Source organism: Pelodiscus sinensis, chromosome 6 (genome assembly GCF_052426305.1).
Source record: "Pelodiscus sinensis isolate ZL-2025 chromosome 6, ASM5242630v1, whole genome shotgun sequence".
In the NCBI taxonomy this organism is placed as follows: domain Eukaryota; kingdom Metazoa; phylum Chordata; order Testudines; family Trionychidae; genus Pelodiscus; species Pelodiscus sinensis.
Genome location: NC_143057.1, coordinates 119,813,017 through 119,834,622, shown reverse-complemented (window position 1 = coordinate 119,834,622; position 21,606 = coordinate 119,813,017). Strand labels below are relative to the sequence as shown.

At 42.6% G+C, this 21,606-nt stretch overlaps 2 protein-coding genes across 2 annotated transcripts in view; one reads left to right on the top strand and one right to left on the bottom strand.

Annotated features, from left to right (window-relative positions):
- LOC102463526 (urea transporter 2) overlaps positions 1 to 21,606 on the top strand; it is a 176,227-nt gene that overhangs the window by 109,982 nt on the left and 44,639 nt on the right. The gene's annotated exons all lie outside the window — the stretch shown is intronic.
- Positions 5,229 to 21,606, bottom strand: part of EPG5 (ectopic P-granules 5 autophagy tethering factor) — an 88,924-nt gene continuing 72,546 nt past the window's right edge. The window contains exons 38-44 of the mRNA XM_075932735.2: positions 17,703 to 17,912; positions 17,437 to 17,581; positions 16,856 to 17,098; positions 15,253 to 15,472; positions 13,371 to 13,586; positions 11,922 to 12,036; positions 5,229 to 7,913 (exon numbers count right to left, since the gene is read on the bottom strand). Coding sequence (XP_075788850.2) covers positions 7,731 to 7,913; positions 11,922 to 12,036; positions 13,371 to 13,586; positions 15,253 to 15,472; positions 16,856 to 17,098; positions 17,437 to 17,581; positions 17,703 to 17,912 — 1,332 coding nt within the window. The 3' untranslated portion in view covers positions 5,229 to 7,730. The remainder of the gene's footprint in view (positions 7,914 to 11,921; positions 12,037 to 13,370; positions 13,587 to 15,252; positions 15,473 to 16,855; positions 17,099 to 17,436; positions 17,582 to 17,702; positions 17,913 to 21,606) is intronic.

Genomic DNA, 21,606 nt, shown 5'->3' with positions numbered 1-21,606 from the left:
CCGCTGGACCCTCTCCAACGCATCCACATCCTTTTTGTAGTGGGGGGCCCAGAACTGGACACAGTACTTCAGATGTGGCCTCACCAGAGCCAAATGAAGGGGAATAATGACATCTCTGCATCTGCTGGCAATGCTCTCCTAATATGTCATTAGACTTCTTGGCTATAAGGGCACACTTGACTCATACCCAGCTTCTCATCCACTGTAACCATCGGGTCCTTTTCTGCAGAACTACTACTCCTGCCTGTAACAATGCTTGGGAAGTTTTTCCTAATGCCCAACCTTAACCTCCCTTGCTGCAATTTAAACCAATTGCTTCTTGTCCTATCCTCAGAGGCCAAGGGGAACAATTTTTCTTCCTACTGCTTGTGACACCCTTTTAGATACTTGAAAATTGCTATCATGTCCACTTTTAGTCTTCTCTTTTCCAGACTAAACAAACCCAATTCTTTCAGTCTTTCCTCATAGCTCATGTTTTCTAGACTTTTAAACATTTTTGTTGCTCTTCTCTGGACTTTCTCCAATTTCTCCACATCTTTCTTGAAATGTGGTGCCCAGAACTGGACACAATACTCCAACTGAGGTCTAATCAGCACAGAGTAGAGTGGAAGAATGACTTTCTGTGTCTTGCTCACAACACTTCTGTTAACACATCCCAGAATCATGTTTTCTTTTTTTCCAACAGTGTCACACTGTTGACTCATGTTTAACTTGTGGTCCACTATGACCCTAGATCCCTTTCATCAGTATGCCTTCCTAGACAATGACTTCCCATTCTGTATGTGTGAAATGGATTGTTCCTTCCTAAGTGGAGTAGGTCAATCAGGTACATCTGCTCAATCCGCAGTCACGCCTTGGCCTTACAGTGCAGACATACTCTTAAAGGCACAAACTGACAACAGGTTGGGGAGAGGGGAAAACATACAAGCTAATGAACATGGCAATGATAGGCAGTTTTGCAGCTGTTGGCTTTTGCTGCTTTTAATTGAGAGTGGATAGGATAGTATCTAATTATATGGCCTCTATTACCATGGTATCTGAGCACTTTACAATCTTTTTTTTTTTTAAGGCAAAGTTACAATGAACCATTAACATACAATATCACACACTACTTATTACCTATTCAGGATCAGGTTAATAATCAAAGAACTTGATTAAAGATTCTGGCTTGCCAGCTGGGGAGCCCCTCTCCTCTGAGTATGCCAAAAATGGATTTATCCTCATACCCCTCTGAGGTAAGGCAGAGCTATATTCCCCTTTTGTGAGAGGGGAGGAACAAATGCAGAGAGAGAGAGAGAGAGAGAGAGAGAGAGAGAGAGAGAATAAGGGACGTATCCAAGGACACACGGGAAATCTGTGGCAGAGGAGGGAGCTGAGCTAGGTCAGACAAGTGCTAGGCCAGCACCTAATCACAAGTTATCCGTAGTAAAGTAGCAGGAAAAGACAGAAATGGGAAAAACAATAGTCACTGCTGGCCCTAGGGCGAGCCATGACCGTTGGCTGGTTTTTAGGCACTGCAGCAGAGTGGAGTGGAGTTTTAAGAGGAGGAGGTGGTAGTGGCTGTACAGATATTTCAGTTTTCTGCTTTGCTGCATTATCATTTATGAGTGTAAATTCAATCTAGTTAGCATTGCTTTGAACCTGACAGCATGATTCGCACAACTGGAATGTTAAAACGTCAATGGTTATTATAACCTCATCAGGAAGGGCTAAGAGAGCACACAGGGAGGGGGAGGGGCCGTGTCTGTCAAAAATGGCAATTGTCTGGTTCTGACTCACTAATAACTCAGAAGAAAATTATCCTGAATGCTTGTAAATGAATGTCCCACCAGACAAAACACAAGATGGGTTATTAGTTGGTGTTTGCTACAGGCTACCAAATTACACTGAAAACAAGATGGCTACCTCCCAATACACCTATAAGGTATAAAAAATCCTGCATGGCCATGGGGGACTTCAGTCTGAGGGACACATGCCGGAGGAATCATGTAAAAGACCCAGGGAATTTGCAAATGCTATTGATGACAATTTCTTAACTCAAAAAAAAAAAAAAAGTGTTGCTGCAGACATGGAGCTATTGTTTATTAGGCCTTGTCCTAACATATTAAAGGCCCTATGCTCCATTAGGAGCCCAAAGGACTAACAGAAATAGATAGATCATAGACATAGCAGTAGCTTAAGTACAAATGGTCATGACTATATACATTTATAATGTACAAGCAGAATAAAATCCTGATCAGTAATATACATACTTGATGCTTTGATTAGTGATGTTAGATATCGGGTAATTGAATAATAGAATAATTGCATGAAATCTTAACAGTTACACAACTATTCGATAGTCCCCGTGGGTGGGGCCAGCAGCCAGTGTGCTCCTGGTCACACCCCCAGGGAGCTCCCTGGAACCCCGCTGCTGCTTCTGTATCAGAGGCAGCAGCAGCGGCGGATTTAGGGCAGCTGCCCCGGGCCCCGCGCTTCCTGAGGCCCCGCGCATGCGCCTTAGCACCACGGCGCATGCGCTGTGTCAAAGGGGGGGGGCCGCGAAATTTTGCAGCCCGGGGCCCCGTGGCGCTGCCCTGAGCCCTGCGGCACTCTCATCCGCCCCTGGGCAGCAGTGCGGGGTGGTAGGCGGAGCTGCTCTGTGAGTGAAGCCAGCTTAAAAACCAACTCCCCACGCAGACCATCTGCCTGGCGCCCCATGCTGCTGCCTCTGATACAGAGGCAGCAGCAGCCCCTGTCCATCACAAAGCAGCCTCTGTCTGTGGTAGGCCCAGGCTCACCACCAACAGAAGCTGCTCCATGGGATGCAGAGCAGCCTCTGTCCATGGGGAACTCAGATCCCCGTGTACAGAGGCTGCTACTAGAGGCAACAGCGGTGGGGAGGGGGCAGGCAGCACTGCGAAGCTGGTTTGGGGAGTAATTGGCTTTTAAGCTGGCTCCCTCCAGCACCACCCTGCTGCCTCCATTGGTTTGCAGAGCCGGCTCCCCGTGTGTATTGGCTCCAGTCTATCTATAAGAGGCAGGAGCGTGGGGGCCAGGTGGTTCCAGTGCTTGTGGGGAGCTTGTTTAAAGCCAGCTCCTCATGGACACCAGCTACCGCCCTTCCCCCTTTGCTGCTTCTGATAAGGCTTTGGCTTATCAGTTAATCATGCAGTTGTCTACATGATGACATCCCTAGCTTTCATAAGGTCAATTTCACAAAGCTGAAAACAATTATGAGCCATATCAGCTGTGAGGAATTTAGTCAGAAAAACACGAGTAATAATTGGGGAATCATTTAAGAACACCTTACCAGATGACAAAAAACACAAATATCACAATTGAGGAAGGAGGGTATGCTGTGCTGACTAAAGAAAACTGACCTAATTTAGAGATTTTTCATAAGAAATAGATTAATGGAAGACAGGGAAAGTTGATAGTAATGAATATAAATCCAAAATTAGGAATTGTACAACATTGATAAGGGATGCAAAGGGATACAAGGAGAAATCTATGGCCAGCAGAGTTAACAATGAGGGTTTTTAAAAAATATTAGGAGCAAAAAGAATCCCAACAAAGTATTTGTCCATTACTCAATAAAAATAGTAGAATTATCAATAAAAGTGAAGACAAAAGCGTTCAATATATATTTCTGTTCTGAATCTGGGGGGAAAAATCAGATTACACAGTTTCAGAACATGTGATAATTTCTTCTATCATACACAAGTATCTCTGGAGGATGTTAAGTAGAAGTTACTAACAATAGATATTTTTAAATAAGCAGGTCCAGATAATTTACATCCAAACATTTTAAAAAGAGCTGGCTAAGGAGCTCACTAGATAGTTAATATTTGATTTTTCAAAAGGTCTTTGAGCAGTTGGGATGCTCCAGATGACTAGCAGAAAGCTAATGATGTGCCTAAGTTTAAGAAGAGGGAAATGGAATAAGCTAGTTAATTATAGGTCTGATAGTCAGATATCAATCCTGGACGAGATAATGGAGCATGGGACTCTATTAATAGAGAAAATGAAAGGAGGGAAATGTAATTATTAAAGGAGAGAAATGTAATTAATGCAAATCAAGATGTGTTTATGGAAAAATAAATCCTATCAAATTATAGTGATATTTAGATTTCTATAAGGCATTTGACCTGCCACACAACGTTTTTATTAAAAAACCTAGAATGATATAGAATTAACATGTCATGGCACACATTACATGGATTTAAAAATGGCTAACTAATAGGACTTAAAATGTAGCTATAAACGGGAAATCATCACTGAGCAGATGTGGTGTTAGTGAGGGACCCACTATTTAATATTTTTACCCATGACTTTGGAGAAAACTATTAACATTGATAAACTTTCTTAGGACACAAAAATTAGGAAAGGGTAAATAAAGAAGAGGACAGGTCACTGAATCAGATCATTTGGCAAATGGAGCTCACACAAACAACATGTCTTTTAATATATCTAAAAGTAAATGTGTACATCTAGAAACAAAGAACACAGGCCATATTTACAGGATAGGGCAGGGGCTTTATCCCAGGAATCAGTGACTCTGGAAAAGGTTTTTTTAATCAGCTGAAAATAAGCGCCCCGTGTGATATTGTGATCAAACGTGCTTATGCGCTCCTCTGATTCATTCACAGAGGAACATTGAGTGGGATGGTTATTTTACTTCTACATTTGGCACTGGTGAGATCACTTCTGGACTTGTGTGTCCAGTTCTGGTGTCAACTATTCAAGAAGGATGTTGAAAAATTGGAGAGGGATTAGAGAAGAGCCACAGGAATGACTGGAAATCATGCCTTGCAGTGACAGACCCCAAGAGCTCAATCTATTTATCTTAACAATGAGGTTAAAGGGTGACTTGGGCTACAGCCTACCAGTATCTACACAGGAAACAACTATTGAATAATGGGGCTCCTCGGTCTAGAAAAGCAAGGTACAACACGACCCAATGGCTGAAAATTGAAGCTAGACAAATTCAGACCAAAAATAACATGCACTTTTCAGTGAGCGCAAGTAACCACTGGAACAATTTACCATGGCAGATTCTTCATCACTGCAAGTTTTAAATCGAGATTGGATGTTTCTTCTAAAAGATCTGTTCTAGGAATTATCTGAGGAAGTTCTGTGGCCTGTGTTCTCCTGGAGGTCAGACTAATGGTCACAATAGTCCCTTCCGGCCTTGGACTCTATGACTTGCCCCTTCCAGCCTAAATTTTCTGAATAGTAGGTTACTGTCCAGCAGACCATGAACTTTATTGTAGTGGACACCATATGGTTCACATTTTCCAAAAGCCACAGATACTGTACAAATGAACTTTACACAGCTTTTATTTACAGAACTATAATAAATATTACCACCAAGAAAAAGCAACATTCTTGCCATTCTCCTCCAGAGGGCCTCTTAAGATTGCCAATCACACAACGCAGTAGTGCAATGTGCACACAAGGAACAGAGTCAGGAAAGACAACTAGCCTATTTCCAAGACTTCAAAAATCCAGACAACACCTACATCTCTGAGAAAGTTGCAGACTGGAGGATAATATCGCTGGTTCCTTTGGTTCAATGGACCTAATCAGGACCTTTACCGGGAGCTTCTTGGTTTTCGTTTTTGTTCATTTCACATGGTCTTTGCAGGCCTCATACATCATAAATTTACCATCTGTAAAAACTCAAACACTGAAACAATGACTTGTGTTTTAAAACCGGCATGTCCAATATACAAAATAGTCCTGCATTTTCACTTTTTTTTACATAATTGATACATAACATTGCCTCTAATACAAGTGCTAAAACAGTGCCTTAAGACTAAGCAAAAAAAAAAAAAAAAAAAAAGAAAAGAAAAGAAAAGCAGCAGAATTTATTTTTCCAGTTGCAAAGTTCCCAAAAGGCCTGCTAAAAAGAAATGCTGTAGTGAAGGCTAGTTGATGCACAAGATGAAGGACATAGCAAAAAAAAGTTGGAATTGGAGAACAAAACTGCAAGACCAACTGGAGAATGGATGTTGTCTGAAGTCCCAATGGATACGCTTTACATAATTTGGCAAGAAGAAAAAGGGAAATTACAAAACAACTGAGTCGCTCAGTACCTGGTTAGTTCTCTAACAGTAAAACTATATTTAAGTGCAATACTGGTGAATGTGCTGATGATCAGTTATGGAAAAGGTTGTAGAACACACTTTTCCTTTTGTGGTGACCACAGCTAAATGTTTTAAAATGTGAGAGTGGCCTGAACATAAAGGCACTGAGTAATGGATGAGAAAAAGATATTACGGTTCCTTTGCAGAAGTCCTGAGCCCTTCACAGACCAGGGCTACGGAAACTGTAAGGCCATTTGGAACGATTCAGATCCAGCAGAGACAAATAAAATGGCCACAGAGCCAAGGGCACCATTTCAGGAGGACAAAGGGAGCAATAGCCACGTGTACCAGGACACTGCTTGCTCTTCTTCACCTTCCCCTCGCTATCAGGCAGTGAGGGGAAAGTGCACAACTTGGGTGTCTTCTGTTTACTCACCATTGGTGAAAGGAAGAGGCAGAGGAATAAATGACGCACGCTGTGTACTTTCCCCTTGTTGCCTGATAGTGAGGGGAAAGGGAAGAATAGCAAGCAGCATCCTAGTATGCATGGCTGTCTCATAGCCTCTCCCCCCAGCCTCTCAACATGGCACCCTTACACAGAGCCATATAAACACAGCTGGGAAGACCAGGTCTCCGATTCCTCACTGGGTATTATTCTTTTCATTAATGCACTCAAAGAAAGCAACAAAGACTAAGATCATTAAACTGACAAATTTACAGATTCATGGTTCACACCTTGGTTACAGAATTTTAAGAAGGAACCACCAAATTACACACAGAGTAGGTCACTTTTCACGAAGTGTCACCTCCAATAGCAAGATCCCCACCTAGTGAGGAAGGAAAGCAAGTCTCCTTGCTGGCCAATTCAGACGTAAAACCACCAGTCTCTTCCAGCAGCACTACGGAACTGGTGAGCTAACATGAATACCACTCGCTATTTTCCCTTCTACATCTAGAAACTCAGTTCTTGACTTTATTGATCTTTATAATAGAAGCAACATGGTTCATTCTAGCAGACAATATGGGATCAGGTTCAGTAACTTCTGGAAGCTGGGAAAGATATCAATCTACTGCTAACAGAGGTGGAAAGAGATATAAAAGGTCATAATCAACTGCAGAGGTATGTGGGATCACAGAGAAAAGAGACACTATACTCATTGATGTGGTCAGCTTCCAAGTTTCAGAATAGTAAATAGATTAAATTTAGAGGTACGATGGTCAAACAGTGGTCCAAAACTCTGCTTACACACAATCCTTAAGGTTGGGTTGGTCTAAGCAATGAAGTCTCAGAAGAAAAAGGCACAGAGCAAAAAACCAAGTGCTTTGTATAAGACACGAACAAGCTAGTGTCTTTTCTAGGATTTACATACAAATTCTCAATTATCCTTTTAGACTTGTACTAGAAACAGGAAGCCATTCAAGTGTTTTCACCAGACAGGAATTGAGTGATTCCATTAAAAGCACAACATTAAGAACTTAAACAAAAAACCCAAGACGGCTCAAAACATGCCCATGTACATTTCCTTCCCACGTGCACTTTGATTCATTTTGATAGCTAGTGTATCTCTCCAAGTGAATATGACTTGGGAAGTAACAACTTCAAATGTAAACTGGAGGAATCCAATACTGTAAAAAGGTTTTTAGTGATCTTGGTGCTTGCTATCGCATAATGTCCAAGTAATGCACTTCTGGGTACAGAGTGTTCACGAGGAGAGCCAAGAGATTATTTCCATCATGAAGACAATGATCAGGGTGCCTGATAAACTGGGATGCTTGGGAGAGCTGTTCTTGATACTCCATATATTGCTTGTTTGATGCCATAGATTCAAGTGCATTTAGTGCCTACAAATATAGAGGGGAAAAAAATGTCAATTAGCTAAGTATATTCTGCCCCTATTTTATGCAGTTTAATTAATGGGCAAGGTCATTGACTGTTGTAAACAAATGTGATTCCATTGACTTCAATGGATCTATGTTGATTTATACTACAGGATCTGACCGTACATCTTACAAGCTCCCGTGGCCATGTAATATTCAACACATACATTTTGTATAGCACAGTATCCGCCAATTAGATACAAACTATACATGACAAAGTTATTTTCTCTGTATGAGTGATAGGAACAAACACTCCATCTTATGTTTCACTGTAGTTCTTTAATAGGCGTATCATTTATTTTTACCCCAGGCAAAAGGGGGAAGCACACAAAATACAGCTCATAGTACTCCAATACACTTCACAATGCTCTTATTGGTACCCATGATTTCATATGATAGATAGATAGATAGATAGATAGATAGATAGATAGATAGATAGATAGATAGATAGATAGATAGATAGATAGATAGATAGATAGATAGATAGATAGATAGATAGATAGATAGATAGATAGATAGATAAAAAAAATCCTATGTTATAAAGAAATCCTTATCTTAAGTTGGTGATAATACCAGAGAGGAATTAAAGCTGGAAAAAAATTGGGATGAACCTCATTTACTTTTCACTCAGGAAAACAGAGTTGTCTGCTTTGCTTTCATTTCTGGTTAATTCCACTGCCAGATTCGCATGTCCTAAAAAACTGCTGCTATGGAGGGGAGGGCAGTTTACAAACTAGGGATGTTAGATATTGTGTATTTCAGTAATTGGGTAACCACAGCAATTTTTAGCAGTTACAGTACATGGTTACTAAAATACTCCCAGAAGTGGGACCAGCAACCAGGGACAGGCGGAGACAGTTTAAAAAATAGGACACGGGCATCTCACCTGTTTTCCCTCCCCCCTCTCCACCTGTGTTGCTGTCTCTGATACAAAACTTAAATGTTGGGTTAAACCAGGGGTGGGCAATAATTTTTGCCCGGGGGCCACTTCAAAAAATTTTGAAGTAGCTCCAGGCCATCCCGGAAGGGGCAGGGCTACCCCACCCCCAGACCTTAATTGCTCTAGGGGTGGGGAACCCCGTTTACCCCCTCTTCCCACTAGGCATCCCATGCCCTGGAAGAGGCTTGGCACATTTCCCCACCCCCCAGGCCAATCAGGGTCTGGGGGTGGTAGGGTTGCCAGATGGCTGAAACAAAAATACCGAACACCTCTACCCCCCCCCAAAAAAAACCCACCGGGAAAAAATTTTGTTGAAGGAAAAAAAGGAGGGGGGAGACACTAAAGTTGTTGAGCAAGAAAAAAAAAAAAAGACACACTCCAAGGACCTGGATCACTGCTAGGGGTTACCAGGTAGTCATTTAAAAAACAAACAAACAAACACACACACACAACAACCACACAGACACGCTTCATTGGGAGGGGGGACCAGCCAGGAAGGGAGCGGTGCTGGCCAGGAGGGGGGGGGGGCCTTGAAACAGCTAACGGGGGTGGTGGGGCAACGGGGCTGGCCGGGGGAGATGGGGGGGCCAACAGGAAGCAGGGGTCAGGCGGAACGGGGAGATCAGGAAGAGGAACGGGCTGGCGGGAAGCAGAGCTGGGGGGCAGTGCAGGGAAGCTGGCCGGGGAAGATCAGGAGGGGAAGTGGGGGAGAACCGGCGGGCTGAGAGGGGGTGAGCAAACTGGCCGGCGGGGAGCGGGACTGACATGGGACTTACTGTCTGTCCCATGCAGATGCACGAGCGAGGAGGAGGATTCCCCTCCTTCTCAACTCAACCAACTGAGGGCTTCCAGAGGCAATCGCAGCCCTGCCTCCCAGCTGGGACTTCTAGCCGCTCCCCCAGCCCCCACCAGGCTTCCGTCCGGTGCGCAGCCGGAAAAATATCCGGTATTTTCTGATGTTTTTTACCAGACAGACGGTGCAAATACCAGACATCTGGCAACCCTAGCGGGCAGGGAAACATGGGAAGCCTCCTCCTGCCCTGCGAGGAACATGTGGCACTTTGAAGTGCCATGGGCTACTCGCAGGGCCAGGGCAGGGCAAAGGAAGCTTCACGCCTCCTCCAGTCTCCCCCTCGCCCTGCGAGCAGCACTTCAAAGCGCCACATGCTCCTGGCAGGGCGGGAGGAGGCTTCGTGTGCTCCCCCGCCACGAGGCCAATTAAGGCCTGGAGGCGGAGGAGTGCACAAAGTTTTCCACTCTGCCTCCACCCTGCGAGCAGTGCACAGCACTTTGAAGCACTGAGGTGGCTTCGGGCACTCCCCCATCCCCAGGCCCTAATTGGCCTGAATGTGGGGGAGCAGCAGGGCCTCTACAGGCCGAATCCACCCGCTTAGCAGGCCGGATCCGGCCCGCGGAGGCCTTTTTGCCCACCCCTGGGTTAAACATAGCCTGAACGTAACCCTTTAGAGGGCGTATATTAAAGTCAAGACTGATACTTGTTGCATTGATTCACCCACAAGAGCAATTTGAAGTCAGGCAAGTTAAATTGATAGAAAAGGCCTCACATACACTCTTATTTGGATTTAACCAGTGTTATTAGCTCAGTCAATTACGAATCCGTTTAAGTTAAAATGAAATAAGCTCCTCTTAAACAGAAACAAGAGAAACTGTATAGAACTATGTACCAGACAAAATCAATTTTAAAATCATACTCTTAATCAAACCAGTGCATCTTTTCTATAGACAAGGCCTCTGAAAAACTTAACCCTTTCCTGTCCACTTTTTTATTGACACCTTTTGTATTCTTGAATTTATTGGGAAGGTTTATTTTTGATCCACACTAAGACACACACAGACTACTGGACATTGTTATTCTATTAGTAAAAGTGCTCAAATCTCTCTATTGCCCGCCTGCCACAGAGTATATTTTCCACTTCCTCTTATTATCTAGTTTCTGTTGTTTTTCACTCAATGTATTGAGCTTGCTATTTCACTGAAAGTTGTGTGTTTTAAGATGTATAATGTGACCCAATATTCCTGCCAAACAACGTGTTGCTGTGAAACTCACTTCCTTGGCTTAGACCAGTGGTCACCAACCTGTAGATCGGGATCTACCGGTAGATCTTGAAGCCTCTGACAGGTGATCCTGACTGGTTTGGCCAACAGCCTGTCAAGTGCTGGCACTTCAGCTGTCCCTCCCCCAACTGCTGTGCATCTCCTGCCCTTTGCCTTGGAGCTGTCTCCTCAGGAGCCTCCTGCTTGCTGTGCAGGACAAGGGAGGGAGAGGAGAGTGCTGATGTCACCCTCTGTATCCTTTCTCCACAGAGCAGAGAGCGGGCACAACAGGGCTTGGGATGGAGTTTGCTGGCTGCTTTTGGGAGAGATGCAGGGCCAGGACAGGGGTGAGCCTGCCTTAGCCTCACTGCACCACCACCCTAGAGTCACCGGAGATAAGCAGTGCCCAGCCGAAGCCCACATCCCGAACCCCTACTCCAGCCATGAACTCCCTCCTGCAACCCAAACCCCTGCCCTAGCTCCAAGCACCCCTGCATCCAAACACCCTCCCAGAACCTGCACCTCAAACCCCCTCCAGCACCTCCAAGGGCATTTGGGTTTGAGGTAGATCTTGGATTGCTCTTAAACTCAAAAAGTGACCTTGTGTTCAAAAACGTTGGAGATGACTGGCTTAGACCATCTCAAGTATTCCAGTCCCACCCTCTCAAACACAGACTAGAAGTCCTGCCAAGTTACATCAAACAGGGCAGTCGTTAGTGACACAAACAAACGTTCCTTTCCCTACAAGGATAAGATCAACTAATGGCTTTTGAAATTCAGAAATCAGACAGGTATTGACAGGGGGAAAACACTGAGAGCCAAATTAGGATGGACATTTTGCTCTCACTGAAATCAGGCATTTCAGAGAGAAGGTCGGCTTAATATACATCATTTGTAAAGACCCCTACTATGAGACTCATGCTGCCACTTGATTAGCCAGGACAGAAACAGAGAATGCTCAACGGCTGGCACTCTACCTGCTGGGCTTTCTGTGACAGTTGCGGTTCTGAGCCAGGCTTCAGACGGATTTGATTCTCCTGAGGAATCTGCACCAACAGGAAAGCTGACATACTGCGGGCAACCACACGGAACCTTGTGTGTCAGAAGGGAGAGAGATGTTGACATAAAATGGAAATGATACTGAGCGTTAGGGTTAGACATGCCAAAACTATCACCCTGTTATTTCTTGCAATAAATGAGGGGAGGGATCTTTTGACTTTTTTTTTCCAAATGCAATGCAGTATAATAAATACAGCGGTCAGAAATAAACTGGAGATCTCACTGGTCCCACTTACAGCCTGAGATCACCTCAAAGCACTTCAAAGTATTCTTTGCAGTTACTTCCTCACTGCATTTTGAGATACCTGTTATTGGAATCCAAGGGTGAAATCGTAGCCCCACTCAACTAAATGGGAGCTTTTGCCATTGGTAAGGTTAAGATTCTGTCATGGATATTTTTACTGAAAATCATGGACAAGTCACGGGCAATAAACAAAAATTCATACAAGCCTTGATCGGTCCCTGACTGTTTACTAAAAATAAATACTCTGGAGGTGGGGGACTGGAGGGACTAATAGTCAGCACTGCTGGGTCTGATCTCCAGAAGCTGCTCCTACCCTACTGCTGCTCCAACCCCAGAGAGGTGGCCCTGGGGCTTATTGCCACTCCGACAAGACCCAGGGCTGACAGCTGTTCCAGCCCTACCCCAGAAGTAGCCCTGGAGGTCTCGAAAAGTCACAGAATTTATGATCTCCATAACAGAGCCATATCTTTAGCCATTGGTTTCAATGGGGGTAGGATTTAACCCAAAAGAAACCACTTACATTCTTGAAGTTATGCTCATGCTTAAGTGCTTTGCTGGACCAGGGCAGAATGAACACCCTCTGGGTGGTTTCTCTCTTATTTTTCAGCTGAATTTCTTTTTGTTCTCTGATTACCAAGCTCCCTAACCATCTCTTCAGGAAGGGAGCTGTGTAACATGCAAAGATCACTGTTTCTTTGAACCACAGTTACTTTTTCCAGCACATCCAGGATAATACAGGAAAGGCAGAGTGTAACATGAATATACACACTCTAATAATGTAAGAAATACATGATAGTTGACTACTAAAGGCAAAGTAAAAAAGCCAGGCAAGTGTTCTCTTTGATGGATTTCTCTACAAACATAACTAGAAATGGCATCAAACCAGATCTCTCAACCTCCTTGCTCCAGCACAAATTATGGGAAAGTTTCAGATCGTAACACAGTCACAAATACCGTGGCTTCTCTATGATGGACCAGAAAAGAACATCCCCAAACCTCCAGGAACTTTGGGTTCCTCACCCATCTGCAGAGCTTAGTTCCATCCATTCATAAAGTGTACAGGATTTGATCCAGTGTTTTCAAAATATGTGCCTGCTTAGAGCACTCCTTCCTAAATTCTTACCTGGGTGACAAAGGAGATTTCTTGCCTAATCCAATAGCACCCAGTATTCCAGATGTCAGTCTCTCCTCAGCCAGCTGATTCTGCCTGCCCTGTATTGAGAGCAATATCCGGATGACTGATTCAATCAGGATGGTGTCATTCTGCTCCATTTGGATTAAGGATAACTGCAGGGCTTTTTGCCACCAAAGAAACAGCTTTGCCTCTTCCTTCACTGAGCTTTTGGTGGATGAAAGAACAATGTTTAGAAACTGATCTTCCCTCGCTGTCAACATCTCCCACGCCTGTGGAATTGGGAAATTTCCTTGTGCCCACCAGCCCAGTGAGGTGTTTAGTTGACAATCTTGGGAAAGACGCTCAGACACACTAGATTTTACGCTGGAATAATTCTAGTGAACTCCACAAACTATGGGCAGACATTAATGGGGGAGGTTCAAAGGCCTGGATCATGCAGGAGGTCAAACTTTACCCTGCAAAGGTATTGCAAGCACTGAAATGGAGTTAGACCAGTATAAAATCTGGTGTAACAAACTGGTAAGTCAGGTCTATTGTTCTTTGATCTTGGCTTTGTTTACAGGTATTTGATATTCTAAAAAGCAGTAGATTTTATTGTAACCATGGTTTTAAAACTTTCCACTTCATTTCACAGCTGTGGAAATATTAAAGGCTTCTGCTAAGCCAGGCACACAGCACAAGTTCCTCTGTGGGTATTTTTAAACATAGTTTCAAAACCAAATAGCTTGAAGTCACACCCAAGGTTAATGAACTCAGATATTCCACAGAAAACATTAGCACAAGATTTCTGCATCAGGCAGTGCTCCAACAACTTCGGTCAAGTCCTTCCACCACCAAAAACCTCTCAGCCGTCTTGGAGCAGGCTTTTAGCTTTGCACAAAGTATCAAAACACCTTTTGCAGATTGCTCTCTTTCCCCACTTTGGTGATCAATACCTACATTCATCAGACAACCAAGATAGGAAAGCATGCGTTATCCTAGCAGGACTTTTTTTAATCAAGGAAATTTTGTCTCTACTGCCAGTAACATAGCGAGACATTTACCAGCCAATAGATTTGCTACATTCTGCATAGAACTTCTGGGTGGCTTATAATACTTACTAGTGCATTATATACCAGCATTATTTGTATTTTAATAAATACTTACTACTAGAAATGTTAACAAGTGGGTAATTGTGGTTACATGGTTATACACACCTGCAGTGCATGGCGACAGCCAGCTTCATGGGAGCCAGTGCATGCCAGGAACCAGCTTTTAAGCCAGCTCCTGGTACATACCAGCTTCCGCCTGCAGTCCCACTCCTGGAGAGCTGTCAAGCACCCCCACACTGCTGGCCCCGTGACAGCCAGCTCCCCAAAAGTGAAGCGGGAGCCTGAGTATAATGATTAACAGTAATCAATAAGCCCAGGCTTACCAGTTAACTGTTTAAATGGTTATACTTTCACATCCCTACTTAGTACATACAGTATATACAACTTTATATATCTTCCAAAGTCTTTACAAACAATACTCAGTTCTCACCACATTCCTTCCAGTTTTGTTTATCTACATTTTACAGAGATGTAGGAACACAATGACCTCTATTTTCAAAAAACACCCACCAATAGTGGGAGCCCAGTTGGAAATATTTAGGTCTGATTTCTATCCTGAAAGTTAGAAACCCCCCATTAATTTCAGCTCTAAAATAAAATCAGGCCCCTAGCATCTCAAATTGAACACTGAGAACATGACATATTCTAAATTAATGCTTACCCTGAAAATGAAGGCCAAGAGGACTTGCTCAGTAAACAGTGGCAGAGCTGGGCTTAAAAAGTCAGGTACCTGGGCCTATAGCAGACCAAATGACTGTACTGAATAAAACTTAAAATACCTCGGATACACTTGCTCTAGCCATTTTCCAACAGTTAACAGCATTTTCATTTCATTGGTCAGAGTCTGTTCAGTGTTCAAACGTTGCAGCATGTAGACATAAAGGGTTAGGTAGCTTCCCAAGGATAAACATTCGTTCAGAAATTCTTCCATTGTAAGTTCAGGAACTTGAAGGGAGGCAAGTATAGGACCCCAGCTTAAATCTTGATTGAGAGGCAATTCTTAAAACAAAGAGAGAGAAAAGAATACAGAAAGGATTGGATGTGTTTGTTAAAACAGTTTTAGCACAAGATAAAGCTGTACACCTAACCTACTTGACTATGTTCCTTTAATTTAAATAATTCACACTGTGTCAGCTATTGTATAAATCACCAGCTTGTCAGAGAATCATGAAAGTTAGCGATGGAAAAGACCCATTCGGTTATCTCGTCCATCTCCTTGCAGTCAAGTACATTGCTGGTGTTACGACAGTATTAATTTTTTAAGTCCCAGAGATGGGACTTCAAACACTTCCTCTGGGAAGACTAAATCTTTCAGAATTGACTGGGACAGAAAGTAGATATATAGTTCTATAGAAAATCACTCCAAAAATCCTTTCAGCCTGAGAGAACATGAGCCTCTCCATGTGACTTCTGAGAACAATCCTTCAGAATTCTAGCCAACATAAAATGTGTATTAAATTCTACTGTTTCAAAACAGTTCTACAGGAAAAACCATCCTTTTCTATTAAATTCGGTGTGACTTTTCCATATAAGCATGATGTAGAATACAAAGGAAGAGTAATTTAGTCGCCCTCAGCTAGAAAGAGAGTAGCCATCAGCAGAACCAGTCTCAGAAAGTGAGATGTTGATTGAAACAATTCCAAGAAATCATCACATTAAAACTGTATACCATACAATTAAATTCAAAAATAAGCAACAACACTGCACATAACCTGCTTGAATGCGTATAGGTATCTCTGTAGATACACACACCGAGCACTCTAAGGGTACGTCTAAACTACATGCCTCCGTCGACGGAGGCATGTAGATTAGCCAGATCGGCAGAGGGAAATGAAGCCGCGATTAAAATAATTGCGGCTTCATTTAAATTTAAATGGCTGCCCCGCTCTGCCGATCAGCTGTTTGTCGGCAGATCAGGGCAGTCTGGACGCGACGCGCCGACAAAGAAGCCTTTCTTGATCGGCACAGGTAAACCTGGTTTCACGAGGCATACCTGTGCCGATCAAGAAAGGCTTCTTTGTCGGCGCGTCGCGTCCAGACTGCCCCGATCTGCCGACAAACAGCTGATCGGCAGAGCGGGGCAGCCATTTAAATTTAAATGAAGCCGCAATTATTTTAATCGCGGCTTCATTTCCCTCTGCCGATCTGGCTAATCTACATGCCTCCGTCGACGGAGGCATGTAGTCTAGACACACCCTAAGTAACATCAATACTGTACTTTAGGAAAGAAGATCTGATTATGAAAGTAAAACCAAATTAAAGTTATTATTGAGTAGGCTGAGGCGCTTTAACCCAGCAATTAATTAGTGGACATTTCAAGAATGATCTTTATTATTAGTTCAGAACTTGGCATACGTGACAGAATGAGAGATTCTCTCCTACCTTCATTAAAGTAAGCTGTAATACAAGCTTCTGTAGTCTCTGCCATATGCCTGACCGATGCCAGGCTCTGGCATGCAGCTGTTAGAAGGGGCATCACTAACTGGCCACGCACTTTAGTGTTGATCCAGTTTTGTAAGCAACCCCGTAGTGATTCTGCTGTTGTGATGCTAGCATTATTCATCATCATCAATGCTTCTGAAAAGAGACTACTGAGAGCCATGTGACGAGTTTTCATATCCAAGTCTGAAAGTCAAAGATAAAACAGCCACCCATAAGAATAAACCAGCTGTGAAAATACAATGAAAGGAAGGAGGGGGGATAGTCTTGTGTTTAAAGCATTGGACTGGGACTCAGAAGATGTGGAGTCAATTCTGGCCACTGCAGTCGACTTCCTGTGTGACGTTGGACAAATCACTTTTCGCTATGTACCTCTCATTTATACATCTATACAATGGAGATAATAATCCTTCCTAAGAATTCACTTTGTGTTCAAAATATTATCTGAATCTGTAACTAGCCTGACTCCAGAGACATTACGTCTTGACAACTGTATAAAAACATGCTATTTCCTTAGAACCAACCTGGAGGGTTGAAGATGACAATATCATCTAAGAGCTTTGACATTTCTTGTTCCAATACCGAGAGGGTTATTTTTCCATTTTGTTCCAAGGTGCTGAGAAACTGAACCACCTGGTGAATGTATGCTTGGCATTTCAGTGTTGCATCCTATTAAAATGTTTTAAAAATGCATGTTTAGCTCCATATGGTCACACGACACATCACATCATCAACAAGACAACTAGAAGATGATCAAAAAGGGCCCAAAGGCATTGCCGATCATACTTACGAGATGCACATGACTATCAGAAGAAGCTCCAAAGCCTGCAGAAACTTTTAACAGTTTCACTATCAGTTCAGCTGCAGAATCCTTGGCTAGGATGATGGAAGGAGGATAGTGGCTGTTAAAGTAGATGATGATGCTTTGATAAGATTCAATGCGTACAAGTTGCCAAGGAAGAGAGCTGGTCTGTCCAAGGAGGTTAATCAATGGTGATTCCTGAAGATTGGAGGAAAATTTACTTTTTAAATGCCCTTTTTTTTTATCAACAGCCACAATACTAAATATTGGAAACTAACAGAGAGATCTTTAGATTCGAGATGCATAGAGTGTAATAAAAACCCCATCAAATAGATGACCTCTGGCATTCTGGGTTTAACAGTTCATTGTACTAAAATAATATTCCTTACTTTTTTATCTATCATACTTATTATTAGTATTACAATGGCATCTGGTAGCAGGTCAATGTGTTGGCTCAATAATATAGACCTTGTCATGAACAGAGCTGCAATCTAAAGTCATAGGAAAGCATAAGGCGGCAAACAGACACACAACCTGTCTCCCCTAAGGTTATATCAGCCTAGTAACATGGGGCAGTGGCAGAGTCAGGAATAGAATGGAGGTCTCCCACCATTTGGTCCAATATGTTATCCACTACCCTTTGCTATTTCCAAGACATGGATTCACACACATGCATATATGTGTATGTATTTATGTTTACACACACAAACACATACACTATTCATCTCAACTTCTTCCCTCTTGCCATCTAAGGAATTCCAAAGACATTTTACTACAAGAAAGCTGAAGCCACAGAAGTTTTCCTAATGCAATGGAACTTTCCATGTTAATTAATTGTGAATTTACTTATAACAAACAATGACTGAATATTGCTATGTTTCTCAATTGCAGTTAACTCAATTAAATAAAGTACAATCTGGTACCTGATTACTTAGAAATAACCCAAATGAAATCAGATAGACAAGAACATTATAATTATAACTAGAGATAACAAATCAGCCACATTGGATTCATTTTAGGACATTCTCTAAAACAAAGGATTCAAATGAGAGCTTATCATTCAGGTAAAGAAGTCAGAGAAAAATACTGAAGGGAGAAAATAGTTAACATGCTAATAAACCTTGCTCCAATATGTTTTATATCAAGCAATCTTTGTAGGCAGTTGACAAGTGTATCTTTAGAAGTTTAAAGAAGATCTTTGAAAAGATAAAACATTCAGAAGACCATTAAGAGGAGATTGCCTAGGATACTGAATCCCAGTAACTTTAATAAGTTGGAAAATACAATGGCAATTGTGGATTAGAGGCTAGGATGTAGAACAGTGGATCTCAAACATTTTAGCCTGTGGCCCACCCCGCTCAATGCAAACCTTTCTGCAGTCCACCAGCTAGCCACCCATAATGACAAAATGCCTTTGCTTACCTTTAAATACCTTAAATACTAAATTATTCATATTGAGCTAGTGGAGCATAAAAACTTAAATACACAGCTATAACATAAGGGGAGCATATAACTGGTAAGAAAGGTCATATTATATTAATCAAAATTCAAAATAATTAAATTGATTAAGCACTTTAACTTTATCACGTTAATTTACCAAAATTCATTGTAAATAAGATGAAATATTAATTTACGTCTAACACAAAAGATTTCAACATTGTCTTTATTTATGGCAGGTGTGGGGATCCTTTTTTGGTCGGGGACCACTGAGCCACAGAAATGTTAGTTGGGGGCCACACAAAAGGTGGGGCAACCCCCTGAGAAAACAAAAAAAAACCAACCCTCACTGATGTGGCCCCCAACTAAGACACCTCACTCTCCTGGCACTCCGGCCCCATTAAACACTTCCTGCATGATCTTTGTGCTTCAGGTGCCATCTGTCAAATGGACACAACAGCACTTCTCGGCCTCATAGACATGTTCAGAGAATAAACACAGTACAATGGTGAGGTGCTAAGACATTATGCTAATGGGAATGATATGAATGCAGTGATTCTGACAGGCCAGATGCTAGCTCAAGTCAAAGGTCAATTCACTTGTGTATTAGCATAGGTCAGAGAAATTGTGAAATGCATGTATTTATTTAGTGTTTAACCATAATGAAAATGAATGGGTCTTTAACTTGCATTGCTTTCAAGTCATTTGTGCCCCAGCATCATGTTATAGCAAATATTTGCTTAACATATACATCTTTAACTAAAGCTCAAATAAAGAGTTTTATCAGGAAAAAAGGCTTATTTCAAAGCAGGTGGTCAGTATATGTGATGAGCTGAGGTCAAATAGACTCAGAATGAATTCTTCTGTGCCCATCATTGAAGGAAAAGACCACATTGGGTTGTGTCACTGTCAGTTTGTTTTCTGTGAAAAGAAGTAGAATGAATTCAAGGAAAGAGCCTTCATCTCTGGATTGTTTGGATTCTGTTTGGATGCAAAAGGAGAGATCCCCAGAAACTGTCTGGGTTCCCTGAAAAAACTTTTGAGAAACTGGCAGTTTATTCCATCACTGCCACTATTTGAAATTGAGATAGAAATGTAGCCGTGTTAGTCTGGTGTAGCTGAAACAAAATACAGGACTATGTAGCACTTTAAAGACTAACAAGATGGTTTATTAGATGATGAGCTTTCGTGGGCCAGACCCACTTCCTCAGATCAAATAGTGGAAGAAAATAGTCACAGCCATATATACCAAAGGATACAATTAAAAAAAAAAGAGATTTCAACAACCTACACTCCACCATTAACCTCAGCCTGGACCATTCCACACGAGAGATCCATTTCCTGGACACCACAGTACAAATCAACAATGGAAAATTAGACACCACCCTCTACAGAAAACCCACTGACTCATACAGTTACCTACATGTTTCCAGCTCCCATCCAGCACACACCATACGATCCATCATCTATAGCCAAGCCCTTCGATACAACCGCATCTGCTCTAATCCTCATTTCACGAGGAGTAACGGTAGTTCGAACTAGGAAGCCTAGTTCGAACTACCTAGTTTGTGCCCCGTGTAGCCACGCTGCACGGGGTTCAAACCAGCAGAGTTTTAAAAATGGCGGCTCCCCGCTTATGCAAATGAAGCCCGGGAAATTCAAATCCCGGGCTTCATTTGCAAGTGTGGTATGCCTACATTACCCCGCTAGTTCGAACTAGCGGGGTAGTGTAGACATACCCTGGGAGACAGACCCATAGTCTCCTATAGACAACCACCTAACCTCAAGATGATTCTTACCAACAACCACAGGACATACCACACTAATACCAACCCTGGAACTTTTCCTTGCAACAAACCCCGTTGCCAGCTTTGTCCACATATTCACTCTGCTGACACCATTATTGGGCCTAACCAAGTGAGTTATAAGATCAAGAATACATATTCCTGCGCCTCCAGAAATATAATCTATGCTATCATGTGCCGAAAGTGTCCGTCTGCTATGTACATTGGACAAATGTCTCAGATACTTCGCCAAAGAATCAATGCCCACAAAACAGACATTAGACAGGATCACAAAGAAAAAACAGTTGCTTGCCATTTCAACCAGAAAGGACACTGTCTCAATGACCTACTCACCTGCATCCTACTTCAGAAGACATTCAAATCTGCACTTGAAAGGGAATCCTCTGAACTGGCATTCATGCTAAAATTCGACACTCTCCGCGGGGGGCTGAACAAAGACTCCAGCTATCTTACCCATTACAAAGATAGCTTCCCCAATTATCATCTCTAATACTATTAACTCACAGACATCTACCCTTCCCCACCTCTAATATCATTAGCTCACAGGCATTCACCTTCCTTCCCCCCCCCCCCCCCCCCGCATTCCCCTTCTGTTCTGAAATGTGATTTGTCCTTTCCATATGTGTTCATTTTTTTTTAATTGTATCCTT